The sequence below is a fragment of the Zosterops lateralis genome, assembly GCF_965231275.1.
Source record: "Zosterops lateralis genome assembly, chromosome: 6".
NCBI classification, from domain to species: domain Eukaryota; kingdom Metazoa; phylum Chordata; class Aves; order Passeriformes; family Zosteropidae; genus Zosterops; species Zosterops lateralis.
Genome location: NC_139761.1, coordinates 17,400,824 through 17,416,513, shown reverse-complemented (window position 1 = coordinate 17,416,513; position 15,690 = coordinate 17,400,824). Strand labels below are relative to the sequence as shown.

The 15,690-nt window shown below is 36.5% G+C and overlaps 1 protein-coding gene across 1 annotated transcript in view; it reads left to right on the top strand.

Moving 5' to 3' along the window:
- TTC8 (tetratricopeptide repeat domain 8) overlaps positions 1 to 12,028 on the top strand; it is a 42,160-nt gene extending 30,132 nt beyond the window's left edge. Inside the window, exons 10-15 of the mRNA XM_083862552.1 lie at positions 1,935 to 2,045; positions 4,603 to 4,742; positions 6,007 to 6,181; positions 7,483 to 7,605; positions 9,389 to 9,472; positions 11,001 to 12,028. Coding sequence (XP_083718678.1) covers positions 1,935 to 2,045; positions 4,603 to 4,742; positions 6,007 to 6,181; positions 7,483 to 7,605; positions 9,389 to 9,472; positions 11,001 to 11,117 — 750 coding nt within the window. The 3' untranslated portion in view covers positions 11,118 to 12,028. The remainder of the gene's footprint in view (positions 1 to 1,934; positions 2,046 to 4,602; positions 4,743 to 6,006; positions 6,182 to 7,482; positions 7,606 to 9,388; positions 9,473 to 11,000) is intronic.
- The last annotated feature ends 3,662 nt before the right edge of the window (positions 12,029 to 15,690 follow it).

Genomic DNA, 15,690 nt, shown 5'->3' with positions numbered 1-15,690 from the left:
TTGTATTTAAATGATCATCATTGCTATCTAGAGACATGTCTTCAATACTGTGTTTGAAGTTCATTGAAGCTTATTAATTTTCCTGTCTCTATCACAAGTCATTCTACAAAATACATAGGATCACAAAATGGTTTGGGTTGGAAGGGATGCCAAAGATCATGCAGTTCCAATCCCCCTCCCCCCCCCCACCCCCACAGGCAGGATGCCTTCCATCAGACCAGGTTCCTCAGAGCCCCATCCAACCTGGCCTTGAACACTGTCAGGGATGGGGCATCCACAGCTTCTCTGGGCAGCCTGTGCCAGTGCCTCACCATCCTCATGGTGAAGAATGTCTTCCTACTATCTAATATAAACATACCATCTTTCAGGTCAAAGCCATTTCCCCTTGTCCTGTCACTACATGTCTCTGTAAAAAGTCCCTCTTCAGCTTTCTTGTCAGGTACTGGAAGGCTGTAATTAGGTGACCCCACATCCTTCTGTTCTCCAGGCTGACTCAACTCTCTCAGCCTTTCCTCTCAGGAGAGGTGTTCTCCCTTCTCTGGACTCACTCCATGAACTACACAGAATTACTAAATTGGCAGAGTAATTGGATTAACAAACAGTGATTCATTGCAGGAGATTTGCATCCCCCTACATCAGTACTAGCTCAGGCAGGAGCTGCATTTGAACTTCCACCTCCCACTCTATAGATCAGCTTGCTCAAGTATAAAACATTGCACAGCATGATTTAGTGACTCTTAGTGGACAGGCAATAGACTAAGGCGCTGAGATATAGCTCAATTTAACAGAACTGAAAAAATCAGGCTTGAGTTAAGCAGCCATTAAAAAATAATAAGATTGCATAAAGTTCTGTGGAAATATACAGATATTATGATACTAATTAGTTTTGTTTATATTCATTATTGCAACAGCTATCTGGGTTTTTAATAATATTTTCTTGAAACCGATCTGTCCCTTGAAATGTAGTTTACAAAAATATAAAAGACCAAAAGAAAAAAAATAAGTAGGAGTCTTTAAAGCATTCAGGACCTGCTGCAAATTTACAAGGTATTTCATGACCTAGAAGACCTAGAAATGTGATATTTTTACAAGAGAGAAGCAAGAGTCCAAAAAGAGAATGGAGATTTTAGTATATAAACCATATACTGACATATTTAATATATAAACCATTTATATTCTGCCTTTAGTATATAAACCATAATTACTGTAGATGTTGTACTTTTAAAGAGCAGGTCTCCCCAAAGCAACTGCGAGTAGATGGAAATTGTCTCACCTGTTTTTTAATTTCTTTTGCCACTTATCTAGCGAGCACCTTTACTTTCTACAGAGATGTTGGACAGTGTGATATCACACTGGATATAGGAATTACATAGTAGAGTACTGTGGCTATGTGGTGTTCGATAGAGGCAAAACTGCCCTCTTTCTGTAGGATTTTACTGTTTGTGACGGGAGGTTGGTTGAGCAGTAAGGAAACTTGAAAGTGTCACTGCTCTGTGCAGTGCAGTCTTATTTGACTAAGTAGAACATTTTGATCTTCCAGCACTATCAACCTGAAGAATCATTTCTTTCAAGCCTAAACACAAGTTTTTGAAAATACATTAAACAGGGAAATATTCAAGGTGATACCTTCACCTCAGTGTCAAAGTATATTATATGTGATAATAAATAACAAGATATTTTAAATTAGTAATATTCAAATTAATAATGTATAGATGCTATGAGGTAAATTTAATTATCTTAAGTAGCCTATTTTATCTTAATTACACAGATTTATTCAGTATTCACTCCATTATTTTCCAAGTATTATTAATCATATCAGCTAATGGTTTACTGCATAAATGGAGGTGTCATCCCTTTTATTTATCTCCCTTAAACAGCAGAACATGTATAAAAGTCAGACATTTGACATCTATATACACTTTTTATTTGCTTAGGTGTATGTGCGCTTGGATCAGCCTGTAACAGCTTTGAACCTTTTCAAGCAAGGGTTAGAGCGATTTCCTGGAGAAGTGACTCTTATTTGTGGAATTGCCAGAATCTACGAGGTATGCACCCACTATCCAATCCTTATAGTGGCCAAATTTAGCTGCTTGAGCAAGAAGAAAGACTCAGTAGTTGCATATAACTATAAGGTCATCTAAAACCAACTGTGCTGATTTTCAGTGTCACTAATGCAAAACGTAACTTTCCACAAAGGTAACGAGGTAATGTCAGGGGACCCCTGCAGGTTTATTTGTTTCAACAATTAATCACACCAGTGAGATCCCATTTGCCCTTGGCATGCAGAAGCAAGTCCATATTAAGTCAAGTTGTCCAGATGCTGTTCTTGCTAGTTTATATATATTTCATCATACTAAAACTGCTCAAGTCACCAACTAGCAAAATTAAACAGCAAAATAGTTTGTCTGTGTTTTTTTTGTTAGCACTATGTGTTACCATTAGTTTCTTAACGCTCTGAGAACAGTTAGAATGTAAATGCTTCTTAGTTAGGAAGTAAATATTGTATTAAGTAGGATTACTTACAAAGTAATTTCACTTTAGCATGGTAACCATGTATTTCGTATTTTAAAATTGTATATTTTCATGTCAAACAGTGGACTTCATATTGTTTTTCATTGAAAGTTGGTAATGTCCTATTCCAGAACAAATGTTAAAAACAAAGTGATGAATTATTTTTTTTTCTATATTCATGCTTGGCATTCTATCCTGTTCTCATCATTCTCATCTAACCCCTAAGCCTTAATCCATTTTCATATTAAATCCTTTTTGTCCTTCAGCGAGAAGAAAACAGCTGCATAATTTTTGGAGGCTTTTCTTTCTGAATTGTTGAATAGTTTTTAATATGGATATTATTTTGCAGAACATTGCATAACCCTTTAAGGAATCACTGAAGAGCAGCATATATTTGATAGAATCTAGTTTTGCACTGACACTTGAGTGTAGGATTATAGCTTCATTAGCAAAGATTTGTACTGCAGCACAGGGCTGCTTTCATTACATAGACTTGTGAGTACAAGTGGAACATATGTATCAGGCATCTTAATCAGAGCTTTTCTTCTCAGTCACTAACTTTTGACAGTACAAAGAGATGTAGAGCGTTTTTGGTTTAAAAAAAAGCTTAATTTTTAAAGGGACTGCTTTATTATTGTTTCCTTTAATCACAAGAAATCCTTTTTTTCTTCCTTTTGATAGCTAAATACACTGCTGAAGTTATAGAAAAGCTTCTTCTTTAGTTATGTTGGGAGCACATTCTATCTACAGCACACAGGTAGAAATTATTTCTATACAAACACAGAAGTGAGTTTGATCTTTCAATTTTTTTTTTTTTTTTTTTTTTTTTTTTTTTTTTTTTGCTTATATGGGATAGAGTTCTCAGAGCCTAGCACCCCTCAGAAACAGTGCACTCTCATTTATAGCAGTGAGTTTACCGTAATTCATCTTTGAAGTAGCACATATCCAAGCATATATTTATATGCAATATAGTTCTCTTAACTGTCATACCCTAGGTAGTACAAGTTTTGGTAAATTCATTATTCCTGTTTTCAAAGGCACATAATAGATTTTCATATGCAATTATATTCTCATTTTTGTTCAGAGAATTAATGAGTTGATTTAAAAAGCACTGGAAATAGTGGAGACATTGTCTGGGGAAATCAGTCTGTTCTGTGTTACCATGCTGGGAAATTGACTGCACAGGTCTGGATATTTCAGCTGCAAGAAGGGGCAAAGGTCTATTGCACCTGGTGCTGCTCCAGCGTGGGTCCCCCACAGGGTCACAAATCCTGTCAGTGAATCTGCTCCAGCGTGGGCTCCTCTCCTCATGGGGCCACAGGTCCTGCCAGGAGCCTGCTCCAGCACAGTCTTCCCACAGGGTCACAGCAGGGTCACCTGCTTCAGCATGGAGCTTCTCCGTGGGCTGCAGATAGATCTCTGCTCCTCCACTGGCCTCCATGGCTGCAGGGGCACAGCTGCCTCACCACAGTCTGCACCACGGGCTCCAGGGGGATCCCAGCTCCAGTTCCTGGAGCACCTCCTGCCCCTCCTTCTGCACCTACCTTGGTGCCTGTAGAGCTGTTCCTCTCACATAATCTCACTCCTGTCTTCCTGGCCACAATTATATCTGTGCAATAACATTTTTTTCCTTTTTAAATGTGTTATATGTTATCACAGAGATGTAACTACCTTCTCTGATGAGCTCAGCCTTGAGGCCAATGGTGGGTCCATCCCAGAACCAGCTGGTATTGGCTCTGTTGGATGTGGAGGAAGTTTTGGCAGCTTCTCACAGAAGCCACCCCCATAGTCCCCCTTCGACTTCCAAACTCAATACAACAGGCTGTCTCTTATTCTAAAAAATAAAACCCGAATACATCTGCTTTTGTAGCTGTGGCAGAGTTAATTTCAGGTAAAGATATTACTAATAAGTGAAGATGCCAAACAGTGGTGTTCAATGGTACAATCAGAGAACTTTAAGAGCATAGATAATTAATCTCAATTAGGTACTGTACAAGGCATAGATAAAGTGAATTAACATTTTAATAAGTTCCATATTAAAAATAGATGATAAACAGTAGAAGTAATTGGAATTTTTGTCCAATTGTGTAGGAAATGAACAATATCTCCTCAGCTGCAGAGTACTATAAAGACGTCTTAAAACAAGACAATACTCATGTGGAAGCCATTGCCTGCATTGGCAGTAACCATTTTTATTCAGACCAACCTGAGATAGCTCTGCGGTTTTACAGGTATCTGTACTTATGGAGAGGGAGGGAGGGGGAACAGAATATGTGGGAAGGTAATATAAGAAGTTGATTTTTGTAATGCAGGAAAAAAATTAATTTAGAGATTAGCATGGGAGTATGAATGAGCATTTGGGCAAATACTGCCATTAAATCTGTTTACCAACTTTTGTATCTTTTTAAACAGTGATAATTATGTACATCACTACAAACTTGTAATCATTACATGAGGAGTATGTAGAAGTATCAATAAAGATTATCAAAACAGTTACCACTCAACCAAAACCAAGGAAAGCTCTTTTGAAGCATGTGGCAGTTTGAGAGCAGTGGATCTTACCCTCAACTTAATTGCAGAATTGCAGAAATACAAAAGGCAGAAGGACTTCCTCTTTAGCCCTTATTCCACTTGAAGTGACCAGGAGTTGTGACCACAAAATCCCAGACTTGGAATGTGAGCTGGGCTTCCTGTATGTTTTACTGAAAGCAATGGAAAGATACTGTTAAACACTGCTGCTTGATTTTTATTTCAATACAGTCAAGGTGCAAAGGAGCCTGAAGTTATCTCGCTAAGAGCAGGTCAAGTTAGCAAGAGCACTGTCATCACATTTCTGTTGGACTTGAGCCCTTTTATGCTTTAGGTTCAGAACCTCGCAGTCATGCTGCAGACAGCAGCCCTCTTTTTTCCTGGCCCTCATAGCATTTCTGTTTTTCCTATAAATATTAATAAACATAATTTTTATAATACATTTCCATTTTAAAAGACACATTAAACAATATCAATGTGAATCAAAAGCTGAGTTAAGCTTGATGTGTAAGATTAATATATATTCACATCTAAATATGATTACTATTAGATACTAAATACTGTTACTAATTAGAGCAGTACTGAAGGATGGGAATCAAGCAAAAAATTGAAGTCTTAAGAGTTATATGCAGTAATTGCAACAAACTACAGCTTGGCTGATGTTGAGGGATTGGAAAGTGGAAACAGAGAAAGTCTGCTAGGACATCTCTGTCTTACAGTAAATTCAGATCATATGAGCCAGTCAAGAAGACAGAAGTTACTAATTTACACAGACTTTTGCACAGTTGTGATTCTAATAAAAAATACCTTGCACTGCCCTTCATGAAACTAACAAATGTAAGACTATAACACTTTTCACACTTTCTCAGAATAGGGAGAAAAGAGGAGAGAACTTGGTCTTTTAGAGTAGAACTCCTCCTTGAAATTAATTTTAAAAAATGAAACAAATGTTTTCTTTCAATCTAGACGGCTCCTGCAGATGGGTGTTTATAACTGCCAGCTCTTTAACAATCTGGGCCTCTGTTGCTTCTATGCCCAGCAGTATGATATGACTCTATCGTCATTTGAACGGGCACTGTTTTTGGCTGAAAATGAGGAGGAGACAGCAGATGTGTGGTACAACTTGGGACACGTGGCTGTGGTATGAAAAATATTAACCATCTTTCTGAATAAATACAATTTATAAAAAATGTAAAAAAATAACTAGGAAGGAGTAATTTCATAATTTCCCTTCTTGGAAATACGAAACCTTATAGTGTACAGGATGAAGTTCAGTACAGATGGAATGTTTATTTGCCCTTCAGTAAAGATAAAGCAGCAAGAAAAAAAAACTCTCTACAAAATGTGGTTTTCTCCTGCTAAAAGGTGCTCACTCCCCACTGTCTTTAACCTTCCCATCTTTCTTTAAAAATTGCAATGTACACCAGGCCTTGAAGGCCTTGGCTGCAAAACAAGCTAATCTGGCCCAAAAAAAAAAAAAAAAAAAAAAAAAAAAAGGAATTCAAGGTATTTTTCTAGGAACTGTTATTTGTTTTACATGCAGAATTAGACTGATTCCCTTGTCATGAAAATACACATTCAAGTGTATTTCACCAAGTAGCCAATACTAAAACAGTAAGTAGGTCATGGTTGAGAAGGTATGTACCTCTGTCTTAAAGGCAGCTATGAAAATATTGTGTCGTTGTGTGATAAATTTGCTAAATTTCTACACAAATTTTCTTACAGTCCTGTCCATTTTTGCAGATGTTCTTCAAGAAGTTGTGTTGGATGTCTCTTTAGCTACACACCCAGAATAAGTTTGCTGAATAAAATTTTTGACAACTTTCTCACATGAGTTGTCTTCAATTGCTGATAATGATTTGAGTCAGAAACACAACTGTTTGTCTTGTACTGCAAATAGGATAAACATAGTAATGTATACTGCCTTAAAGATGGAAATTTGAACTGATGGGCCTGTATTTTTCAGCATTTGTCACTTTTGATGTTTAACCTGATGCTGTGTCAGTATTGGTATTAACACTATAGTACTAGTAGTCAGCTGCTCCATCTGAGAAGTGAATCTTCCTTAACATAAATGTGTGTAGAGGCAGAGAGGCAAGGTGATTTCCTCTCTGGAGACATCTCAGTTTTTCCTACCCTGCTATAGACAGTAGCAGATAACATAATCCTTTAGATGACACTTTAAGAATTTAAAAGTTAAATTAGATGAAGTGAATATCACTTGAAGCATGGAACTTTGTGCTGGAGAGAATTATTCTGTCTGTAGAAAGAATAAAGAAAAAATAAGGAGAGGGTCTGGTAAGAAAGCATTTCTGATCAGCATATTTTATTGTAATTTGCATTCCAGTGTAGTACTTACGGGTGAAAAGATACTCCAAAAACCAAAACAGATGCATGTTGTTTCCAATCTTTTCACAAATGAAAACACAATCTTACTTTTAGGGCATAGGAGACCTGAATCTGGCTTACCAGTGTTTCAAGCTAACATTAGTCAACAATAACGACTATGCAGAAGCTTACAACAACTTGGCTGTGCTGGAAATGCGAAAAGGTCACACCGAACAGGTCAGTGCTGAATCTCAGCCTAAGCAGAATGCTTCATTTAGGTATTTTGTGTTTAACAAACATGTCGTTTCTCTGAGGTGGAGGCCTCATATAAATGTCTAACTTACTCTTACAGGCAGAAAACATGGATAATTTATTATACATGTTTCAGTGTAAACTCTGTGTTGTCATGAAACTGCTTATTCTTTGGCATATTATCCAAATGAATCAGCAAAGACAAGCAAGGCTTCCAATAGCTTTGCAGTTGTTGAGATGTTTTGTTTTAAATTGATACTCAAAGCAAACCCCATGACACTGTAATCATCACTTAAAAGATAACTTTGACTCTATATTCAGTTTATAAATGTAGATAACACACTTTCGGTTGGGTGGCAGAAAAGAGCAATCAGATTAGCTCTTGAAACTTGGGGCTTTATTTTAGCAAGGAGATTGCATTAAAATTTTGTCAGAAAGCAACAGATTCTTGATAAATACTTTTGCATCAATAAGCTTGGTGGTTCATCTTGCCTAATATGAGTATACTAAGTGTATTGTGCTTAGATGTATAATTGACATGCCTGGTGGAATAAATGTAACCATTTTTATGCACATGCAGGGAAAATGAATATGTGGTTTTGGACAGAACTACTATTGGCTTATGAGAGAAAGCTAATTTGATGGATTTATATATACATCATGGAGCTAAAATAAATTATAAATACCTTTTTTAAGAGCGAATTCTCTTAGACAGAAGTTAACTTTATTCAGATAACCTACCAATTACCATGGAAACACTGAAACAAACCCAGCATTAGGTGTTTCCAGTGACAAACTTTGGGTTTAGTTTCAGTTTCATAATCAGGAAATTTGTAGACATTTAATTCCCTAATGGAGCATACTCAGTTGTTGAAATTGTGATTGCTCACAATTAGCACTGCAGAGACTTTCCATTAGTATAGCTTCCCGTCTACTTTAGTTTTTGGCTTAAAATTTTCTGTTTTCTTCTTGTATCTTACGTATAATTAAAAATTGCTATAACCTTAGCAATAAAAATACGCACAGAAGAATTAAAAAAGAGATGATATTTTGCTTATATTGGATTTTATTTCACAATGTTCTTTCACTGAGTACATGCAAGTACTGTTGCATGTACTCAGATTTTTCAGATGTAGGAAATTTTAATAAGTTCCTAGCTCAGTCTTGCCACAGTTTGCAGTTACTTTTGTTTTTAAACATTTTGGAGTTTTGCCCATTAAGTTCTCCATTTTTTAGTAAAATGTTTCACAGGTGGACCTTAATTCTGCATTGGATTTACAGCATGAAACTATACATACTGATACTTAATTTGTTTTACCTTTTTATGCCTCTATTTTGCTAGTGAGAAAAACCCCTAATTTTATTAAAATGTTTGAGTGCAAGAGCTGTCATTTATATGATAAAATTTATGGTTTCAGGGATGCTTAAGACAGAGCTGTCAGGGACAACAGATAAATAAAGTGGGGTGTTCTTTAAATACTTTGGATTTTATTTAATTTTCTTGATATATTATCATCAGGGTTTTAATTGAATTGCTTAATTGAATATGTCCCAATAATTTTTTTTCCTGACTCAACCAAAAGTCTTTATTAATTTCAATGTTATTTGACTCTGTTATGCCTATGCTATTGATGTAACCTTTTTGAAAATGGCTTTTTTAGTAAAGAAAAATAGGATGATTTCTTCTAAGAATTATGAGTATTTCATTAGATTCTTGTTACTCTTCCTCCCAGATTTCACAATATTATTTTTTAATTTCTCTGTATAGGCAAGAGCTTTGCTGCAGACTGCTTCATCTTTAGCACCTCACATGTATGAGCCCCATTTCAATATTGCCATACTCTCAGAGAAGGTAATGCATTATCCTGTTCTTCTAATCTAAAAAATTGAGCCTTGGTGAGGCAGGTGGTTTTTATGATTACTGAGAATGCCAGATAGATAAGACAAAAGAATACAGAGTGTGTAAACTCAAGGAAAATGTTAAATTACATTTTCATTTTAATACCCAGAAGTGTGCCAAAGTAGCCATTCCAGTGTTTGCTTTTGGGAATAAATGAAGCCAACTGGCTATGAAGGAACTTTATAATTGTCCAGATGCCTGGAAGATGAACAATTTGTTTACAATTCCATCTACAGTCTTTATAGTCATGAGCTTTTTCAGAATGTGAAGTGTAACAATATCATATGATTTATTAGTAATGCTAGAAAGAATATCCTTTTCTGATAGTATCATACTGATCTGTTTTTTAGCTTTACAACCTCTGAATTCTTTGTGTTAATGATCAGTTTCATCCAGAGTGTCTAAGACGTAGTAATAGTGTCCAACATTCCCATTAATAAGAGAAGCTTGTACAATTTTTTTTTGTTTCTTCGTAAGAAAAAAGCCTGCTCCTTTGCTTGTGCCTACACTTCATGCTTCTGTTATGATTCTGTGTTGTGTGGGCAGCTCCACTCCTACAGATGCTGCAGTACATGCATCAAGAAGAGAATAACCTCTTAATTTGTAAGCATATCCCCTCCATTGTGAAACACAGGAGGGTGTTGAATAATTGTATTTTTTACTTACAGATAGGGGAGTAAATCCTAGTCTGCAATGTCTTGTTAGGTAGATTTTGCACAAAGAACTCTCACAGGTTATGGGAGAAGACAGACAGCCACATCAGCCAGGTGCTGGTGCAGTGGGGTAATGCAATCCTTACAGTCAGTGTAAGGCCATGGTTTACAAAACATGACTTCTCTGGATGGGGCCTTGGCTTTTTCTCCTTCAGAGAATTCAAGCTGTGCTGAAGCTCTCTGTTGTGTGATGCACTGGCAAAAAAGGCCTCCTGGCTGTCCATAGCTCCTCTCTTTCCATTCAGGTGTAGTCACTTCTACTAGATGTGTTCCCAAATATTTGGGTTCTTTTTTGCTGAACCCACTTTCTGAGATGCTTTCCTTTTAATCCTTTCAAAAAGTGATGTCTAATAAGGGAAAAAATCAAGTTATCTAAGTAGGGTACAATTTCTTCTAAAAGCAACTGAGGACACCATTATTTCTCCAACACTGTTGTGCATCTCTGTGAGGAAGCAGGAAATCACAGAGATGGTACTTCAAGCACTGGGCATGGTGTGTGCCTTGTCCATTCTCCAAGAAGTTGGGTGAAATGGAACAGGTTACCTTGATGTCTCGAAGCATCCCTCCCATTAAAATCACATTTCTCTTTCTCATCCCTTGATGTAAGGGCAACATAATCCTGTGTCCAAATGTTTTTATTCTGACTGTTCACTCTTTGAACTAGCTGTGTTTCAAATTTGTGAGCATCAGAAATGTACTGCACAAAATGCAAAGAATACAAGATGCAGAGCTTGGATTTTCAAAATTAGTCTGTGTGTTTCTTACAGGTTGGAGATCTTCAGAGAAGTTATACAGCAGCTCAGAAGTCTGAGGAAGCATTTCCAGGCCATGTTGATACACAGCAGCTCCTCAAACAGTTAAAAGAGCACTTTGCTATGCTCTGATGAGCAAATTTTTTTTTATTATGTAAGAAGTTAGCCAGAGCAAATGTCCCATACACATTCTGAGAACACCAGCTCAAAGTAGATGAACTATACTTAATGCATTCCTGTGGCAAAGCTTGTGTTATTTTGAGAAGCAAAAAAAGATTGAGTTTCAATTACTTATCATCTTAAAAGATAACACTTACTCAAATGCAGCTAGAAAACTTTGCACCTCTGTATACAAGAGATTACACAAAAGGATTTTTTCTGACTTTTATGCAGAAAAAAATTGATTTTAAACTTTCCCATGTGACAATCTGTGAAGAAACAGAGTAAAAATACTTCCTAACTGGTTTTCATGTTAGCTTTTGATAGTATACTTTCTTACTGAATGTTAGGTTTTAAAATTAAAATACTTTAAAAGAATTTTAAATACATATGTAAAGCAAAAGTTCTTATATTCCTTGCAGTGTATGGGTTAAATAAATTCAGTCTGTATGGTTTGTCTCATTTGTTTATGCAAGTTAAATTACATCCCTAATGCCATGAAAACCTGGGTTTATAGTCTTAACATTTTGAGAGACTCCACAGAACTGGTACAAAATTGTATAAATGCATGTGTTCCTCTCTGCCCAGGAGGGAGTTTATTCTGGATCTCAATTAGGCAGAAGGCTATTTAGAAGCTTGCAGAATTAATAACTAGTAGTTGAAAATAAGGCATTGCACATTATATGTGCTACCACATAAACACTGTTGCTAAATAAATATTTGGATTAATCTAACTACCACTACTAACTACAAATGAAGACTTTCTGTCATACTTTGTGTTTTAGCTAAAAGGAATAAATTTACATGAATTCTGAACCTGACCTTTTTAAAAGACCTTTAAGAAATGTGGGATGTTAAGGCAATCTGAAATGGCACATCCTGAAACAGACCTTTGAAATCTTTTCATGTTTCTCTGATGTATTAGGAGAATGTCTCAGCTAAACCCTAAACAAGTTTATGAATCTTATGTCTTTTTTTTTAGTATTTATTACTTCTCCACCGTCATCTTTGACTTGTAGCTGGTGAAGGTGGCTGCTGGGGAGCTTAAAGAAGTGTGCCCACAGGTTCCCCCACAGAGCATTCTGTAGGTGACAGAAACACTCATTAATTGCTGTCACATGGTGTGAAGTGCAAAAGCATTATTGGCTGAATAGATGCAGCATCTTTTATGGAATTTTATTTTGTCCATTTTCATTTTATATTATTGGAATCATCACAAGCTATTTAAAAAGGAATCTTAGTTACCAGCAATCCTCATTAGTTAATATTTTATTTGCTGCCAAAATGCAAGAATTTAGAAGGAAGTTCCATCATTTGATCTGCGGTATTTATGTCTTTCCAGCTGTCATTACTAAACTTAGAAAGGTACCAGAAAAGAAAATGATCTTCGCAGTTTAAACACAACTGTTGAGAATTCTTGAATGTCATATTATTAACTCAAAGTAATTTTCAAATTGCATAGTAAATAAGCCTATTTCTATATGAACTGGAACAGAAATTATTAGTGCAACTTCAGTTTTCAGTCCAGTGTGTGTGCTTGATAGTTCCTCATAGCTGCTTATAAGATGCCACTTACTGTTTTCACTGCTGAGGTTTATGATCTGAGTAACTCTTCTAGCAAACAGTGCCCCTTACAATATGGATCTGACTTTATTATTTTTTTTTTACTGGGAAATATATGAAGATGGAAAAGGATTATGTATGTTGAGGAATCCTTCACACATTATGCTTGTGCAAATCAGATATTAAAAAACATTAACTTCCCCTCCCCTCAAAAAAATTACAGTTCTAAACAAGAATTAAAACCTTTTTAGCTCCTTATTCTGCAGCTTTTGCAAGCCATTCCAAATTTATCTTACAGAGTGTATTTTGATTGCCCCAAAAGGCAGCATCAATTTGCTTTGTTGATCTTTCATGCCCCAAAGCAAGGGTCTGACAGTGTATTTTTCACAATTAGCACTTACGAATGAAATCAAGTGTGGTAATGAGTACAGCAGCACAGTGCAACAAGAGTGACTCAGCAGGCCGTTCATCCTGGAAGACTCTTTCGATTTCATTGTGTGTTAATTTGGTGCAAGTCGAAGCAAACATGAACCGGCGGCCCCTGGGGCAAAGCGCCTTCGGTTAATTGAGGGCGACACCGCACAACTCAATGGATCTGAGCCCTGCTGCAGGCTCTTGTTGGAGTGCTGCGACCTTAGTACTGCAAGCAGCATTTCTGTAACACAAAAATCATTTTTACTCTAACCTGTAGCCCAGCTCTGTGTGTGTCTGGCCAACATTACAAAGCCTCTTCAGAAAAGAGAATAGAATACATTTTTAAAAACCCACAATTTTTTAATCTACTGTGCTGACAGTTCCACAACAAAGCTGCCTGGAAGGAAGCAGATGTCTGGGGAGTCTTGAAGCTTCTGTGTCCCTGCAGGAAAGACCTGTACAGTTTATGGCTGTTGCCATCAGTTTTATCCTTCTTGACCATCTTGCTGGGGTCTTTCTAATGGATTAATCCAATTAAAAGGTCATAATGTAGGGTTAGGTTATTAAAGGAATTTGATTCTTCTGCTAGATGTTATAACCACAGCTGTTATAGCCACAAAACTGTGGCTAAAATTAATCAGAATTCACACTTAAAGGTTGTGGATGATTTTGGCTGCAAAAAGCACCTTCAGAAATTGTGCAGGACAAAGACAGTTTGCCATTAGGTGCCAGTTCAGTCAATGCATGACTGGATAATGATCTAATTTTGTTATTGCTACTGCTGGTGGTTTTTTTTTTTTCTTTGATTGCTTCCTGTCTTTTCAGGCTAGAGGGAGAGATTTTTGGGTCATTCAGTCTTATCTCTGGAAGACATAAGTCAAGCTTTTTAAGCCAGGAGCTATTTCTAATTAACTTACTTTGTACTTAAGTAGCAATTACCTGCTGGAGCAGCATCAAGTTTTGTGAAAGATTTTGTATTTAGTTGCTCTCACTACCTACCACGTTTGTTTTCTTTCTGATGGATGCTTTCAAGCTTATTCATGTCTTTGCAGGCTTAACCCACCCTCAACCAGTGGGTACTCAGAGTGGGCCACAGATTAGTGCTGTACTTCTATCCCACCATCACAAGGAACAACAGAGCACACTGCGAGTGTGGAATGCAAAACACTCCTTTCTCTGCAAATTAAAAGAAAATTAGGTTTTCTCTTTGTGCCTTAGAAGATGAATAAAGTGAAAGCTAAGAGAATTTGATATTCAAGTCATTTACAGACTTGCATCTCCAGTCACTCTCCGGTAGCATTTGAATTCCTGTGCTGGTAAGATAGTGTAACTAGTTTTCCTGAATAGCCAAGTTTTGAGAATTAATGAGGGCTCAGAAGCTGCAAATACTCAGAAGCATCTGTAAGCAGGTAAGATCTGGAACATATGAGAGCAATTTTTCTTGCAAAATTATCAAGTACACATAGCCTGAATTACACTGAGTAACTGAAGGAGCTGTATAAGTACTATATGTACTTTTATTCTGTTGATTACTTACAGCAGTTGCTTAGTGCATAGCCTTCTCCTTGTGTTTAGTTTACTAAAAGGTCATAAAGATTTAGTTGAAAAAGATTTTTTATTTAGATACTAAATCTGAATAAAATATATTTAAAAAATCAAGTTAATGAGTTAATTGTAAAAAACTCTTCCCAAGACATGGTGCAATATGTTAATTGTGTATAACAATATATCAGCCCATAAAAATGGGTTTTCCTTCATTTCCTGTTTGCTTTTTGACAGGTATTTCCCGTGAAACCAATTACAGTGTGACAAAGATAAGTTTTGGAGCCATTGGAAATGAGACACAAGAAGAAACAGCAGGATGCAAACCTTGCTCAGCACTATGGAAAGGGCAAAGTCATTAAGAGCCAGGAAGCTTGGTTCCAGCAAGTAGACCAGCCCAACAGTTTAATCTCATTTTCAGCTTATTCAGTTTACATAACCATAAAGTAAAGATTCTACATTTTAGCTTTGGTATTATTTTATACTACTGTCTGTTTCATATTTTTCTAAGTCTATATACTTCAATAATACCAAGCACCTTTAAAGCCATTACATGTTAACTAATTATTCTTTCCAGCAATAAATTTAGATCATGCTAACCTAGGGTCATCCGTCGAGAGACTAGACTAATGGTACATGAGATACCACCCAAAAGCCAATTTAAAAGCAGCCCTGGACTATTTTTATTCCTGGGAATTGCCATAAAACAACAGTTTAGGGTTCAGATAAAACCACAGCATTGTAAAATATATGGTCACTGACTCTTTTTTGAATCGGTAGAACAAAACCAAATGCAGAGATCTGTCCTAATTTTCAAGGATGTAATTGTTAGTTTTTCCAGAGATACTGATGGGGGAGGCCCCGTAGAAAAAACTTTGAAACCCCTGGACTTCTTCCTGCAGTCCTGCAATGTCTTATGGATAGGCTTAACATGCTACTAAGCATTTATTTGTTAAGGTATTAAATGGTAGCTACTTGAATGTAAGATTTGAAATTCAGTATAAATCCTGGGAAGGTAGGCTAATAG